Source organism: Rhincodon typus, chromosome 15, assembly GCF_021869965.1.
Source record: "Rhincodon typus isolate 14 chromosome 15, sRhiTyp1.1, whole genome shotgun sequence".
NCBI classification, from domain to species: domain Eukaryota; kingdom Metazoa; phylum Chordata; class Chondrichthyes; order Orectolobiformes; family Rhincodontidae; genus Rhincodon; species Rhincodon typus.
In genome coordinates this window covers 893,300-910,450 of record NC_063346.1, presented here as the reverse complement: position 1 = coordinate 910,450, position 17,151 = coordinate 893,300, and the positions used below count along the sequence as shown (strand labels likewise).

The 17,151-nt window shown below is 45.3% G+C and overlaps 1 protein-coding gene across 1 annotated transcript in view; it reads left to right on the top strand.

The window, feature by feature from the left end:
• Nucleotides 1-533: 533 nt before the first annotated feature.
• Nucleotides 534-17,151, top strand: part of cdh15 (cadherin 15, type 1, M-cadherin (myotubule)) — an 87,599-nt gene continuing 70,981 nt past the window's right edge. Inside the window, exon 1 of the mRNA XM_048605526.1 lies at nt 534-978. Within this exon, the coding sequence (XP_048461483.1) occupies nt 895-978 (84 nt within the window). The 5' untranslated portion in view covers nt 534-894. The remainder of the gene's footprint in view (nt 979-17,151) is intronic.

Below are 17,151 nucleotides of genomic sequence, written 5' to 3'. Positions count from 1 at the left end.
CTATGTGAAGTTGTTGGGAATTACTTTGTGAAGTGTTGGGGAATTACTTTGTGAAGCGTTGGAGAATTACTCCGTGAAGTGTCGACCAGACCAAGTAAGAAGGGCAGATAAGTCCAGTACAAAAGGCCCAATGCCTATGCAGCTTTATATAAACTTTCATCAGTCCAGCAATAATAACTCCGTGAGCAGCCACGGTCTGCCCTGGCCCACACTGGACACAGCCCAACGTCCTTTAAATTGTTGCTTTTTGTTTCACTCTTGCATTGTGCTGACTCTGAGCTTTTCAATTCGAAGGACAAGTCGTCTCTTTAGACTCTCTGTTTTAGCCACTTTTGTTTTCCAGTTTTGTTTTGCTTCCAAATTTCATTCTAAATGTTTCCTTTATCTCAATTTTCGGAAGTTCCCTGTTTGGTTTGTGCAGGCTGATATCCATTCTGTAACATCCTTTCCATTTATTAATTTACACAAGATGATCTCGTATTTTACCCCCAGTCAACTCTGTGACTGTACAGTTAACCATCAGAAACTGTGTCACTATCCATTTGTGCGTTAATAATTATTTATAATTTTGTTCACCGAGTTAAAATTCCACGACGTGAGTGACTTAATCCTGAATTCAGTTGGGAGTTTAGAATTGGGGAGGGTATGGATCGGGCCAGGGGCACTTTGATGAGAGCAGCTGTTTTCTGTCTGTCATTCCCTCCACAGTTGCTCAGTGTCAGGACACTAATATTTCAGTCCGCCTTTTCTCTCTCCTGAGCACATGTGCCGTCAGTCAATTGGTTTTCCTGGAGCCTGGGCAGCTCGTCAGCTATCAGTTACTTGGCATCGCAGAGACAGTAGATCACATAGAGCAGCTCCAACTCACTTTGTTACTGTGGCGCGTTCTGTCCTATGCTCTACTGTTCTGTCTCTCCAGTGTTGGGAATGTGGACCGAGAACTGCATTATTCTGACAACAGTGGTGGCACTCCTTCAGGTATGTGCGTTTAATTGTGTGTATTAAGGAATATGTGCCATACAGTGTGTTTCCCTGTGCTCACTGAGTTACATAGGCTCCTGGTCATGCAATGTCTCAATAAAAACATTCTCATCGTTGTCTTCAGGTTCCTCTGTGGTCTTCCCCTCCATATTTCGGTGTTCTCCTTCAACATCACGGCCTTCCCAGAGAACTGCGCCCCACTTATTCGGGTCTCGTGAGCAATTACCCGACAACTTGTGGCCCCGCGTTACGCAGCCTTAGCTCTAAACTCTATAAACTCCCTTCCTAAAGCTCTCTGCTTCACTTTTCTCCTTTAGACACTCCTTAAAACCTCTGTTTACTTGACCAAGCTTCTTGGCCATCCTTATGTGGCTCGCTCTCATGTTTTGTCTTATATTACACATGCAATTGCTTTTGGATTTTTTATTATGTTAAATGTGCAATGCAAATAGAAGTTGTTAGACGTGTGTGTACACACGTTTTCGGGGAATGTGGGTGTTTTCAGGATTGGTGGGTGCGTATTCTGAGGGCACGTGTTCTGTAAGGAGGCAGCCTTAGTTTAGAAGCTACAGATGGTAATGTTTTATGAGTGTGCGAGTGCTAAGGACGGCTGCGTGTGGTGTATATGAACTTGTATCAGAAGATGTTGCTGGAGTTTCCTCATAGAGTTTGTGATTGTGATCAATCTATTGCAACATATTTTATCTGTTTACTTCCTTGTCGTGGAAATATCTTTGTACAATATTGCAAAATGAAATATAGTCAGTCTGGTATTTTTCCATCTCTCCACAATTTTATTTCAATTGCCATTAGTGAAGCCAATGATCGAGAGGTTCCTTTAGAGATGTAAATTGCAAATTCAGCTCTCTGGTAGAACTTTAAGAACAAGGAAAATGTAACATATTGGAGAAAGGTCAGATTTCTGAAGATATGAAAGTGAGAAGCCAGGATTTCACTCCTTATTTCATGGCCCTGATGACATTCCAGTAATAGTAATGATGTCTTGTGCTCCAGAATTTGCTGCTCCCCTACCCAGCTGTTCCAGTTTAGCTACAACTAGTATCTGCACCAATCCGGATGCATCACAGCTTGGTACAGCAATTGCTCTGCCCAAGACCACAGCAAATTAGAGTTGTGAACACAGCCCAGTCCGTCACACAAACTAACCTTCTTCATTGACTCCGTCTACACTTCCTGCTGCCTTGGGAAAGCAGCTCATCTAATCAAAGACCCGTCCCACCCCGGTTATACTCTCTTCCACCGTCTTCCAGTCGGAAGAACATATAAAAGTTTGAAAACACGTACCACTTTACTGGTCAGTGCATTGAGTATAGGAGTTTGGATCTCATGTTGCAGCTGTACAGGATATTGGTTAGGCCACTTTTGGCATATTGCATTCAATTCTGGTCTCCCAGCTATAGGAAAGATATTGTTAAGCGTTAAAGGGTGCAGAGGAAGATTTACAAGGACGTTGCCAGGGTTGAAGGGTTTGAGCTGTAGGGAGAGGCTGAATAGGCTGGGGCTATTTTCCCTGGAGTGTCAGAGGTTAAGGATTTAATAGAAGTTTATAAAACCATGAGGGGCATGGATAGCATGAGCAGCCAAGGTCTTTTCCCGAGATGTGGGAGTCCAAAGGTCTAGAGGGCATAGATTTAATGTGAGAGGGGAAAGATATAAAAGGGACCTGAGGGGCAACTCTTTCACGCAGAAGGTAGTGTGTGTATAGAATCAGTTGCCAGAAGAAGTGGTGGAGGCTGGTACAATTACAACATTTAAAAGGCATCGAGATGGGTATATGAGCAGAAAGGATTTAGAGGGATACAGGCCAATGCTGGCAAATGGGACTTGATTAATTTAGGATATCTGGTCAGCATAGATGAATTGGACCGAAAGATCTGTTTCTGTGTTGTACATCTCTATGACACTGTTATCAGACTTTTAAAAGAACCTCTCGTATATTAGAGTTGATCTTTCTCTGCACCTTCTCTGTAGCAGTAACACTATATTCTGTTCTATTAACCTGATGTACTTATGTAAGTTATGATTTGTCTGGTTAGCACGCAAAATAATACTTTTCACTGTATCAAGTCACTCAGGCATGACCTGAACACACAAAGCAGGACAAATCCAACTCAGCCAATTACCATTCCATCAATCTACTCTCAATCATCAGTAAATTGATGGAAAGTCAATGGTGCTATCAAGCAGCACCTGCTCAGCAGTAACCTGCCCAATGACACCCAGTTTGCGTTCCGCAAGGACCACACAGATCCTGATCTTAGTTCAAACATGGACAAAGGAGCTGAATTCTAGAGGTGAGGTGAGGGTGACAAGCCTTTAACATCAAGGCTTCATCAAATGAAGCATCAATGAGCCCCTGCAAAATGGAATCAGTGGGCATCAGGGACAAATGTTTCACTGAGACAACAAGGTGTAGAGCTGGATAAACACAGCAGGCCAAGCAGCATCAGAGAAGCAGGAAAGCTGACATTTTGGGTCTAGACCCTTCTTCAGAAATGGGGGAGGGGAGGGGGAGGGGAGGGGGAGGGGGTTCTGAAATAAATTGGGAGAGAGGGGGAGGCGGATAGAGGAGAAGATAGGTGGAGAGGAGACAGACAGGTCAAGGAGGCGGGATTCGAGCCAGTAAAGGTGAGTGGAGGTAGGGAGGAGATAGGTCAGTCCAGGGAGGATGGACAGGTCAAGGGGGTGGGATGAGGTTAGTAGGTAGGAGATGGGGGTTGGGGCTTGAGGTAGGAGGAGGGAATAGGTGGGAGGAAGGACAAGTTAGGGAGGCGGGTACAAGCTGGGCTGGTTTTGGGATGCAGTCAGCGCAGGGGAGATTTTGAAGCTTGTGAAGTCCACATTGATACCATTGGGCTACAGGGTTTCCAAGCAGAATATGAGTTGCTGTTCCTGCAATCTTCAGGTGGTATTGTTGTGGCACTGCAGGAGGCCCAGGATGGACATGTTGTCCAAGGAGTGGGAGGGGGAGTTGAAATGGTTTGCAACTGGGAGGTGCAGTTGTTTGGTGCGAACCAAGCGTAGGTGTTCCGCAAAGCGGTCCCCAAGCCTCCGTTTGGTTTCCCCGATGTAGAGCAGGCCAGGCAAACATTTCACTGTTTGGAGTCATACCTGTCAAATAGGAAGATGGTTGTGGTTGTTGGCGGTCAGTCATCACAGCTCTAGGATATCTCTGCAGGAGTTCCTCAGGGTATTGTCCTAGGTCCAACCATCTTCCAACATCAATAATCTTTCCTCCATTATAAGATCAGAAGTGGGGATGTTCACTAATGTTTGCGCGATGTTCAGCACCATTTCTCAATTTCTCAGATACTGAATCAGTTCATGTCCAAATGCAGCAAGACCTGAACAATATCCAGGTTTGGGCTAACAAGTGGCAAGTACTATTTGTAACACACAAATGCCAGGCAATGACCATCTCCTTCAAGAGAATCTAACCATCACCTCTTAACATTAATGGCATTACCATCACTGAATCCCCCACCATCAACATTCTGAGGGTTACCATTGACCAAAAACTCAATTGTAAGTATGTAACTACAAGAGCAGGTTAGAGGCAAACATCTCACCTTCTGACTTCTCAAAACCTATCCATTATCTACATGGTGCAAATCAGGAATGTGTTAGAATAAACACCACTTGCCTAGATATGCTCGCTTCAACAAAACTCAAAGGGCTTGACATCATCCAGGACAAAGCATGTTTGACTAGCATCACATGCTCAACATTCAGTCCCTCCATCACCAATGTTCAGCAGTAGCTGTGTGTACCATCTATTAGAAGTACTACAGAAATTTGTACAGCACCTTCCAAGCACACAACCACTTCCATCTGGAAGAAGGACAGCAGATATTAAGGAACACTATCCACTGCAAGTTCCCCTCCAAGCCACACATCGTTCCTGATTTGGAAATTTATTGCTGTAATAGTGATTATAATGAGGTCAGCCACCTGGACCTCTCAGAATATGATTTCCCTGATTGGGGCTATTAATCAGTGAGCCCTGGCTGACAGACAAAAATAGGAGTGTCAGACATCCTGTTCACTTTGAGATCAGGGTCAAGGACTCTCCACGTGTAAATAAAGGGTGACTTGGTTATGGGATACCAGCCCCTGTGGAATTATTTCAGTGTGGCTGGGTCAAAATCCTGGAACTACCTCCCTACGGGCATTATGGGTCTATGTGCAGTACATGGACTGCAATGTTTTAAGAAGGAAGCTCACCACCACCTTCTCAATATTAATTGGGGACGGGCAATAAATTTTGGCACAGCCAGCAATGCCCAAGTCCAATAATGAAAAGAAAATGTAGGGAGAGTTGGACAGTTGGATTCATTTTGTATCATTGCAGCCAAGAACAAGAAAAGATATGATGTAACATGATCATCCCTATCTTTAGAGTCTCCTCTAACCCCGGGTCTAGTGCATCCCAATTCTAACGGCGCCACCATTGGCCAATCCATCTAATTTGCACATGTTCGGACTGTGGGAGGACACCAGAGCACCCGGCAGAAAACCATACAGACACAGGTGAACATGCAAACTCCACACTGACAATGGCCTGAGGGTGGAATCGAACCTGGATTTCTGGTACTTTGAGGCAGCAGTGCACACCATTGAACCACCATGCTTCCCTTTCTTGATACCATCTTGATGAATCTGGAGAGTACATTCCTTATGGCTTGACTATCTTTTCTACAAGGGAGCCATGTGGTTAGAGGGGATGATGGTACGCTACCATAGGAAACACTGTATGGAGAGCTTGAGATACCTGTTGGGTCGCCAAATTTGAAACGTCAGCATTATACAAGTGAGATGTCATTTCACACCAGATTGAATTCAATAACTGAGGACAGTGTACACATGGCTGAAGCAGTCAACACTGAAGTGTCCATAGCACAGCACAGAAATTTGAAGAACTACATCTTCAGATTGTCATTGCAGCAAGGAGTATGCGACCAACAATGCCTTGCTGAAATGGCACTGTGCTCCCAATTGAAAACTCATAAGGATGAGCTGCAGGTGAGAATCAGCAATAATGTAAAACTAAAGAAAAATGAGGCCTGGATCTGCACTCAGTCTCTAACTGTAACCTAACCAGTGTTTTATAAAATTCATTATTGCAACTATACTTCACATGATGTGCTCCATTGTACCTTTTACTACCTTTTGATCCCAGTACTCAACTTTTGGAGACTTTGATATTTGAACAACTAGATCATTGTTCATGCATGATCACCCAATTGACAGGCAGTGACAGACTTGAGGGTTTTTGCTGTAAACACAACTGCAAATGATTCCCTGGAGACTGAAGAAGGTATCGTGGGATAGGACAGGATGAGGAAGGGTTTGTGTGGTTTCCATAAGACACAGGAGCAGAAATTGGGCCATTTGGCCCATCAAGTCTGCTCTGCCACTCAATCATTGCTGATAAGTTTCTCAACCCCATTCTCCTGCTTTCTCCCTGTAACCCATGATAATCAAGAACCTATCTATCTCCGTCTTAAATATACTCAATGACCTGGCCTCCACAGACTTCTGTGGCAGTGAATTCCATAGATTCATCACTCTCTGGCTAAACAAGTTTCTCCTTATCTCTGTTCTAAAGGGTCTTCCCTTTACTCTAAGGCTGTGCCTTTGGGTCCTAGTCTCTCCTAACAATGGAAACATCTTCCCAACATCCACTCGTCCAGGCCATTCAGTATTCTGTAAGTTTCAATTAGATTCCCCCTCATCCTTCTAAACTCCATTGAGCATAGACATAAGTCCTCAAATGTTCCTCATATTTCATTCCTGGGATCATTCCCGTGAGCCTCCTCTGGACCTGTTCCAGGGCCAGCATATCCTTCCTGAGGTATGGGGCCCAAAATTGTTCTCAGTACTCTAAATGTGGTCTGACCGGAGCTTTATAAAGCCTCAGAAGTACATCTCTGCTTTTATATTCTAGTCCTCTCGAAATAAATGCCAACATTGTATTTGCCTTCCTAACTACCCTTTCAACCTACAAGTTTATCTTAAGAGAATCCTGAATTAGGACTCCCAAATCCCTTTGAACTCTAGATTTCTGAATTTCCTCCTCATGTAGAAAATATGCCTCTATTCTTCCTACCAAAGTGCATGACCTCACACTTTCCCACATTATATTCCATCTGCCACTTCTTTGCCCACTCTCCTAACCTGTCTAAATCCTTCTGCAGCCTCCCCGCCTCCTCAATACTACCTGTCCCTCCATCTATCTTTGTATCATCTGCAAACTTAGCTAGAATGCCCTCAGTTCCTTCATCTTGATCATTAATTTATAAAGTGAAAAGCTGTGGTCCCAACACTGACCCTTGTGGAACACCACTAGTCACTGGCTGCCATCCTGATAAAGACCCTTTTATCCCCACTCTCTGCTTTCTGCCAGACAGTCAATCTTCTATCCATACTAGCACCTTGCTTCTAACACCATGGGCCCTTATCTTACTCAGCAGCCTCCTGTGCAGCACCTTATCAAAGGCTTTCTGGAAGTCCAGGTAGATAACATCCATTGGCTCTCCTTGGCCTAACCTGCTCGTTACTTCCTCAAAGAATTCTAGCAGATTTGTCAGGCATGACCTCCCCTTGATGAAACTATGCTGACTTTGCCCTATTTTACCATGCACTTCCAAGTATTCAGAAGTCTCATCTTTCACAATGGACCCCAAAATCTTACCAACAACCGAGGTCAGGCTAATCAGGTTATAATTTCCTGTCTTTGCCTTACTCTCTTCTTAAACATTCGTGATTTTCCAGTCCTCTGGGACCCTCCCTGACTTCAGTGATTTCTGAAAGATCACCACTAATGCCTCCACTATCTCTTCAGCCATCTCCTGGATTATTCCCCATAGCTGTGATTCATTCTACCTTTGCACAATCTCTCCCTTTATTAAATAGATTATACTTTGAACCAGTTAGTCTCACAAACTGCAGACTATATAAACCAAGTGTCAGCCAAACCACTGTTTTAGAACATAGAACAGTACAGCACAGTACAGGCCCTTTGGCCCACGATGTTGTGCCGAACTTTTACCCTAAACCTAAGGTCTATCTAACCTCCACCGCTACCTTACACTATCGTCCATATGCCTATCTAATAGCCGCTTAAATGCCCCTAATGAGGCCGACTCCACTACCCTCTCTGGCAATGCATTCCACGCCCCGACCACTCTCTGAGTAAAGAACCTACCTCTGATGTCTCCCCTATATCTACCTCCACTCACTTTAAAACTATGTCCCCTCATAATAGCTACCTCCACCCTAGGAAAAAGTCTCTGGCTGCCTACTCTATCTATTACCTCTGATCATTTTATACACCTCTATCAAGTCACCTCTCATCCTTCATCGTTCTAAAGAGAAAAGCCCTAGTTCTCTCAATCTTTCCTGGTAAGACCTTCCCTCCATTCCAGGCAACATCCTGGTAAATCTCCTCTGCACCTTTTCTAACGCTTCCACATCTTTCCTGTAATGAGGTGACCAGAACTGGACACAATACTCCAGATGTGGCCGAACCAGGCTTTTGTATAGCTGGAGCATAACTTCTCGGCCCTCGAACTCAATCCCTCTATTAATGAAAGCTAACACACCATACGCCTTCTTACCAATTCTATCCATCTGGGTGGCAGCTCTCAGGGAACTGTGAACATGAACCCCAAGATCCCTCTGCTCCTCCACACTGCCAAGAATCTTTCCTCTAACCCTGTATTCTGCTTTCAAGTTTGTCTTTCCAAAATGAATCACCTCACACTTTTCAGGGTTAAACTCCATCTGCCACTTCTCAGCCCAGCTCTGCATTCTATCAATGTCCCTTTGTAACCTAGAACAGCCCTCCGCACCGTCCACAACATGACCCACCTTCATATTGTCCACGAACTTGCTAATCCACCCTTCCATTCCTTCATCCAAATCATTTACAAAAATCACAAATAGAAGAGGACCCAGAACAGATCCTTATGGTTCACCACTTGTAACTGATCACCATGTTGAATATTTTCCGTCCACTACCACCCTTTGTCTTCTAACGGTCAGCCAATTCTGAATCCAATCTGCCACATTTCCCCCTATCCCATGCCTTCTTACCTTCTGCATGAGCCTACCATGGGGAACCTTATCAAACGCCTTATTTAAATCCATGTATACCACATCCACTGCTCTACCTTCATCCACGTGTTTGGTCACCACTTCAAAGAATTCAATAAGGTTTGTGAGGCATGATCTACCCCTCACAAATCCATGCTGACTATCATGAATCAAACTGTGCCTTTCCAAGTGATCATAAATCCTGTCTCTCAGAGCCCTTTCCAATAATTTGCCCACCACTGACGTGAGACTAACTGGCCTGTAATTTCTGGAGTTATCCCTGTTCCCTTTTTTGAACAAGGGAATGACGTTTGCCTCTCTCCAATCTTCCGGCACTATACCCATGGACAGTGAGGACGAAAAGATCATCACCAAAGGCCCTGCGATCTCGTCCCTCGCTTCCCATCGAATCCTTAGATAAATCCCATCAGGCCCGGGGGAATTATCTATCTTCAACTTCCTCAGAATTCCTAGCACATCTTCTTTACTAACATCAACCTCCTCTAGCCTACTTGCCTGTTTCACAACGTCCTCCTCTACAACTAGGTCCCTCTCAGTTGTGAATACTGAAGAAAAGTATTCATTAAGGACCTCTCCTACCTCTTTCGGCTCTGTGCACAAATTCCCTTTACAATCCTTAATCAGCCCTACCCTTACAGCTTTATATAGCTCCAGCAAAACCTTCCCCCCCCTTACATTATATACCTTGGCTCATAAAGGAAACTAGAATCATAGAAGATTTTATAGTACAGAAGGAGGCTATTTGACTTATCACATCTGTACCAGTTCCTGAAAGAGCTGCCCAGCTCATTCCATTCTCCAGCCCTATCTCTGTAGCCCTCTAACTTCATTACTTTCAAATATATATCCAGTTCTCTTTTGAAACCAGCTCTGGAATTGCCTCCACCATCCTCCGAGAAAGTGCATTCCAGATCCTAACAACTCACTGAATAAAGAAGTTACTCCTCATCTCACTCCTAGCTCTGTTGCTGACTATCTTGAAAATGTGACTCCTAGTTACTGACATACCAACTAGTGGAAATAGAATATCCTCTTTACCCTGCCAAAATTGTTCTCTGCTCCAAGGGGAATAAGCCCAATCTCTCTAATCTTTCCTTATATCTAAAATTCCTAATTCCAATTCCAGTAAATCTCCTTTGAATACTCTCCAGGGGCTTCAACATCCTTCCTTAAATAAGTTGCCCAGAACCTTATGGGGGGAGGCGATGTCCGAGTGGTATTATCGCTGGTCTGTTAATCCAGAGACCCAGATAATGTTCTGGGGACCTGGGTTCAAATCCCGCCACAGCACTTGGTGGAATCTCAATTCAAAAAATATCTGGAATTAAGAGTCTAATGATGACTGTGAATCTATTATCAATTGTCAGAAAACCCATTATGTTCACTAATGTCCTTTAGGGAAGGAAACTGCCATCCTTTCCTGGTCTGGCCTACATGTGACTCCAGACCCACAGCAATGTGGTTCACTCTTAACTGCCATCTGGGCAAATAGGGAGGGGCAATAAATGCTGCCTAGCCAGTGATGCCCTCATCCCATGGAAAAAAAACTGAACATAATACTCCAAATGTGGCCTGAGTGATTTATGGTAGTGTATCATCACTTCCTTGCTTTTATACTGTAGCCTCTATTTATAAACCCAAGGATCTGATAAGCCACCTTAACAACTGTTTCAACTTGCCTGGCTGCCTTGAGAGAAATTAACCTCAAGGTCCCTCTGCACCTGTACTCCTCTCAAAGTTGTATCATTGAAAGTATTCCACACGCATTCTTAACCATTTATCAATCTGTATTACTATCTTCACAGAGAGAGCAGCAGTGCTCCTCAACCTCCCAGGAAAACATAGCCTAATCCTCCTTTCTCCCCATAACCTTTGATCCCATTCACCCCGCGTGCTATATCCAGTTGCCTCTTGAATACATTCAATGCTTTGGCATCAACTACTTCCTGTGGTAATGAATTCCACAGGCTCACCACTCTTTGGCTGAAGAAATGTCTCCTCATCTCCGTCTGAAATGGTCTACCCCAAATCCTCAGACTGTGATCCCTGGTTCTGGACACACCCACCATTGGGAACATCCTCCCTGTATCTACCCTGTCCAGTCCCGTTAGAATTTTATACATCTCTCTGAGACACCCCCCCGCTCATTCGTCTGAACTCCAGCGAAAACAATCCTAAATCCAGAAAAGACACAAGGCATGAACAAATTCCTTTTGTTTACAGAAGATCCATGTATGAATTTATGTCACTTCTAGCAAATCTAAATGAGCCACATTACAAGCTTGACTGATGATCTTAAATTGATTGTTAATGGAGTTATTAGCACATTCTGACTTTTTTAATAAGTGCTGCTCGTTCCTGGAATCATATCTAACAATGGACATTTTATTTTGGATTTTGCAAATGCAGGCTAGTTGAATGCAATCTGTATTTTTTCTGTTACGAACATCAAAAAGAACACTGTTTCAGAGATAGTAGGAACTGCCGATGCTGGAGAATCTGAGATAACAAGGTGGAGAGCTGGATGAACACAGCAGGCCAAGCAGCATCAGAGGAGCAGGAAAGCTGACGTTTCGGGTCTGGACCCTTCTTCAGAAATGGGGGAGGGGAAGGGGGTTCTGAAATAAATAGAGAGAGAGGGGGAGGCGGATAGAAGATGGATAGAGGAGAAGATAGGTGGAGAGGAGACAGACAGGTCAAATAGGTGGGGATGGAGCCAGTAAAGGTGAGTGTAGGTGGGGAGTTAGGGAGGGGATAGGTCAGTCCAGGGAGGACAGACAGGTCAAGGGGGCGGGATGAGGTTAGTAGGTAGGAGATGGGGGTGGGGCTTGAGGTGGGAGGAGGGGATGGGTGGGAGGAAGGACAGGTTAGGGAGGTGGGGACGAGCTGGGCTGGTTTTGGGATGTGGTAGGGGGAGGGGAGATTTTGAAGCTTGTGAAGTCCACAATGATACCATTGGGCTGCAGGGTTCCCAAGCGGAATGTGAGGTGCTGTTCTTGCAACCTTCAGGTGGCATCGTTGTGGCACTGTAGGAGGCCTAGGATGGACGTGTCATCTGAGGAATGGGAGGGGGAGTTGTTTAGTGCGAACTGAGCGTAGGTGTTCTGCAAAGCGGTCCCCAAGCCTCCGCTTGGTTTCCCTGATGTAGAGGATGTAGTGGAACAATCCGTCTTCCGTACCTACACTGGCCCTAAACCCCACCTCTTCCTCTGTTACATTGATGACTGTATCGGCGCCACCTCGTGCTCCCACGAGGAGTTCAAACAGTTCATCCACTTCACCAACACCTTCCACCCCAACCTTAAGTTCACCTGGACGATCTCTGATACCTCTCCTTCCTGCAGATCTCTGTTTCCACCTCTGGTAACCACCTGGAAACCGATACCCATTTCAAGCCCACCGACTCCCACAGCTACCTAGAATACACCTCCTCCCACCCACCTTCCTGCAAAAATGCCATCCCCTGTTCCCAATTCCTTCGCCTCCGCCGCATCTGCTCCCAGGATGAGGCATTCCACTCCCGTACATCTCAGATGTCCTCGTTTTTCAAGGATCGCAACCTCCCCCCGCCATCAGTGGTCGAGAACGCCCTCGATTGTGTCTCCCGCATTTCCCGCAACTCATCCCTCACACCCCTTCCCCGCAATAACAACCAAAACAGAGTCCCCCTCGTCCTCACGTACCACCCCATCAACCTCCGGATCCAACGCATCATCCTCCAACACTTCTGCCATCTGCAATCCAACCCCACCACCAAAGATATTTTTCCCTCCCCATCCTTATCTGCTTTCTGGAGGAATCACATTCTCCGGGACTCCCTTGTCCGCTCCACACTCCCCTCCAGCCCCACCACACCCGGCACTTTTCCCTGCAACTGTAGGAAGTGCTACACCTGCCCCTACACCGCCCCCCTCACCCCCATCCCAGGCCCCAAGAAGACTTTCCACATCAAGCAGATGTTCACCTGCACATCTGCTAATGTGGTATACTGCATCCGCTGTTCCCATTGTGGCCTCCTCTACATCAGGGAAACCAAGCGGAGGCTTGGGGATCGCTTTGCAGAACACCTACGCTCGGTTCGCACTAAACAACTGCACCTCCCAGTCGCGAACCATTTCAACTCCCCCTCCCATTCCTCAGACGACATGTCCATCCTGGGCCTCCTGCAGTGCCACAACGATGCCACCCGAAGGTTGCAGGAAGAGCACCTCATATTTCGCTTGGGAACCCTGCAGCCCAATGGTATCAATGTGGACTTCACAAGCTTCAAAATCTCCCCTCGCCCTACCGCATCCCAAAACCAGCCCAGCTTGTCCCCGCCTCCCTAAACTGTCCTTCCTCCCACCCATCCCCTCCTCCCACGCCCCACCCCCATCTCCTACCTACTAACCTCATCCCGCTCCCTTGACCTGTCTGTCCTCCCTGGACCTATGTCCTCCCTAACTCCCCACCTACACTCACCTTTACTGGCTCCATCCCCGCCTCTTTGGCCTGTCTGTCTCCTCTCCACCTATCTTCTCCTCTGTCCATCTTCTATCCGCCTCCCCCCTCTCCCTATTTATTTCAGAACCCCCTTCCCCTCCCCCATTTCTGAAGAAGGGTCTAGGCCCGAAACGTCAGCTTTCCTGCTCCTCTGATGCTGCTTGGCCTGCTGTGTTCATCCAGCTCTACACCTTGTTTTCTCAGATTCTCCAGCATCTGCAGTTCCTACTATCTCTTGCCAACCAATCAATACCCTTTCCTCCAATCATATAAATCATTGAGATCATTTGGAATTTGACATTCTTGTGTGTGTTCTGATGTGTGCACGATGAAAAGCTTTATCATCATTTCTCTCTTTTCAGTAATATTCAAATTTTGTTCAATCAGCCAAATGTTTATATTGTTTTCTTTGTTCTCCGTTATCGTTTGCTGGTTCCTCAAATATCGCCAATTTTCCGGCCTACCAATAATCATCTCAGCATTGTGTACAGTTTCCAAAACTGGTTCATCCTTCAGATTAAGGCTAAGAATTCTGTCTATTGTCTTTCACCAGAACTGGACGAATACTTTGCAGTGGGGTTGTATGATGGCAGTACAAACACTTTGTGCATGAATCTTTCAAAGAAGTTGGAGGAGATCCGTCTGTGACAGCTGCTGTCTTGTATTGCTCAGTGTGGAACCCAGCATGAAATTCTTATATTACAGCCTGTGGGAGGTGGCCTGATTCTTCGTCTAAAAATACTGGACTCTGATCAAAATAAATCATATTAAACTAAATTTAAAACATTTATTAGTGCTTCATGTTCAGAAAAAACGTTGCCCCTGTTTCTAGTGAGTATTAAACTCCCTCCTGTACATTGTGGAATGTCCTCAATATCGAAACATGTCACTGACTGACTACATAGCTCTCCTAGTAGCCTTAAGTACCACACCCATCTCTCAGATTGACACAGTTCTGCTTTCAACCTTCCGCCTTAAGTTTAAAAATATTTAAATGTAATAAAATTATGTGAATAACAATTTAGGTTTATATAGTCCCTTCAACTTAGTAAAGGTGCTTCAAATATTAAACAAAATTTGACACTAAAACATACAAGGAGATTATCAATCATATCACCAAAAGTATGGTCGAAAGATTGATTGATTTTAATGTCACGTGTACCAAGATGCAGTGAAAAGCTTTGTTTACATGCGGTACAGGCAGATCACAGCAAGCAAAAGATCAAAAAGACTGAGAGGCATCCAGGTTACATTATTTGAGGCTACAGTCCATTCAACAGCCTGATAACAGCAGGGAAGAAGCTGTTCCTGAACCTGCTTGTGCGTGTGTTCAGGCTTCTGTATCTTCTGCCTGATGGAAGAGGTTGTAGGAGATCATTACCAGGGTGTGATGGGTCTTTGATGATGTTGGCCGCCTTTCTGCAGCAGTGAGCCGTGTAAATGGGGAGTCCCATAGTTTCTTATGGTCCTGGACAGAGCAGTTGCCATACCAGGCCGTTATGCACCTGGACAGTACCCTTCCAATGGTGTGTCTGCAGACATGCCAACTTTCCTGAGCCACCTGAGAAAAAAGAGACGTCGTTGTGCCTTCTTGACTGTCACGTCTATGTGGGAAGTCCAGGACAGGTCATCAGTTATTGTCACTCCGAGGAACTTGATGCTCTTCACCCTCTCAACCTCAGTTCCGTTAATGTAGATGGGGGCATGTTCTCCTCTTTTCTTTCTAAAGTCGATGATCAGTTCTTTAGTTTTGCCGATGTCAGGAGACAAATTGTTTTCATTGCACCATGTCACCAAGCCCTCTATCTCCCTTCTGTATTTTGACTCATCGTTGTTGATATCCGTCCCCCTGCAGTGGTGTCGTCAGTGAACTTGTAGATGGCATTCATTCTGAATCTGGTAACACAGTCGTAGTGTACAGGGAGTACAGTAGGGAGCCGAGGACACATTCTTGGGGGGTGGGGGTGCTGCAGTGTTGAGTTTTATTGTGGAGGAGGTACGGTTACCTATCCTCACTGATTGCGGCCTATGGATCAGAAAGTAGAGGATCTAGTTGCAGAGGGTGGAGCCAAAACCAAGGTCATGCAGTTTTGAGATTAGTCTGGAGGGGATAATGGTGTTGAAGGTGGAGCTGTAGTCATCAAGCAGGAGTGTGATGTAGGTGTCTTTGTTGTCTAGACGTTCCAGGGATGAGTGCAGGGCTCGGGATATGGCATCCTCTGTGGACCTGTTAAGTCATAGGCAAATTGTGGGGCATTGAGGCAGGCTGGGAGACTGGAGTTGATGTGGGTCATGACCAGCCTCTTGAAGCACTTCATGATTAGGTAGGTTTTAAGGGGTATCTTAAAGAAGAAAGTGAAGAAGGGAGGTGGGTATAGGGAAGAAATTCCAGAGATTAGGACAAAGGCAAGTGAAGGTACATTTGCCGATGGTGGAGTGATGGAAATTGGGGAAGTACAAGAGCATTGGTATCCCTTCTATGAAGCTCCCAAGGACATTTTACTTTACTAAAGATCTTATATAAATGCAGTTATCCAACTTGTCCAAGGAGCACAGAGAACTCAAAAGACTTGTGGCAAGGATGCGCGTCCACAGATCGATAACTTGGCCAGAAGAAATTGGAAAACAAATTGGAGAAATTTGAAAATTGACAAAATTGTGGATGCTGTAAATCAGAAACAAAAACAGAAATTGCTGGAAAAGCTCAACTGGCCTGGCAGCATCTGTGGAGAGAAATCTGAGTTAACGTTTCTGGTCGAGTGACCTGTCCTCAGAACTGATGATAGCTTGGAAAATGTCAGTTTATATGCAGAAGATGGGGTGGGGGGTGGAGGGGGTAAGGAGTAAATGATAGGTGGGGATAGAGCCCAAAGAGAGAGGACAGATGGCAGACAAAGGAATGGATAACAATCTGGCTAGAAGGGTGAATGGCTATTTAATGGGGACTGTTAGTGACTAACAATGGGACTAACAATTTGTCCTTCTGGATGGAATTGGTTGTGTTTGGAAGGTGCTGTCTGAGGATCTTTGGTAAATTTCTACAGTGCATCTTGTAGATAGTACACACTGCTGCTACTGAGCGTTGGTGGTGGAGGGAGTGGATGCTTGTGGATGTGGTGCCATGTCCTGTATGGTGTCAAGCTTCTTGAGTGTTGTTGGGGCTGCACTCATCCAGGCAAGTGGGGAGTATTCCATCACACTTCTGACTTGTTCCTTGTGGATGGCGGACAGGCTTTAGGGAGTCAGGAGGTGAGTTGCTTGCCATGGTATTCCTAACCTCTGAATTTGATGAGCTCAGTTGAGTTTCTGGTCAATGGTAACCCCCAGGATGTTGATAGTGGGGGATCCAATGATTCAACCATTGAATGTCAAGGGCAGTGGTTGAATTCTATGTCTCTTATTGGAAATAGCGATTGCATGGCATTTATGTTACTTGCCACTTGTCAGCCCAAGCCAGAACATTGTTCAGATCTTGTTCCATTTAAACATGGAATGTTTTTGGATGTGCTGAAATTTATGAAGGGCAGACTATAGGAAAATGCCAAGAGA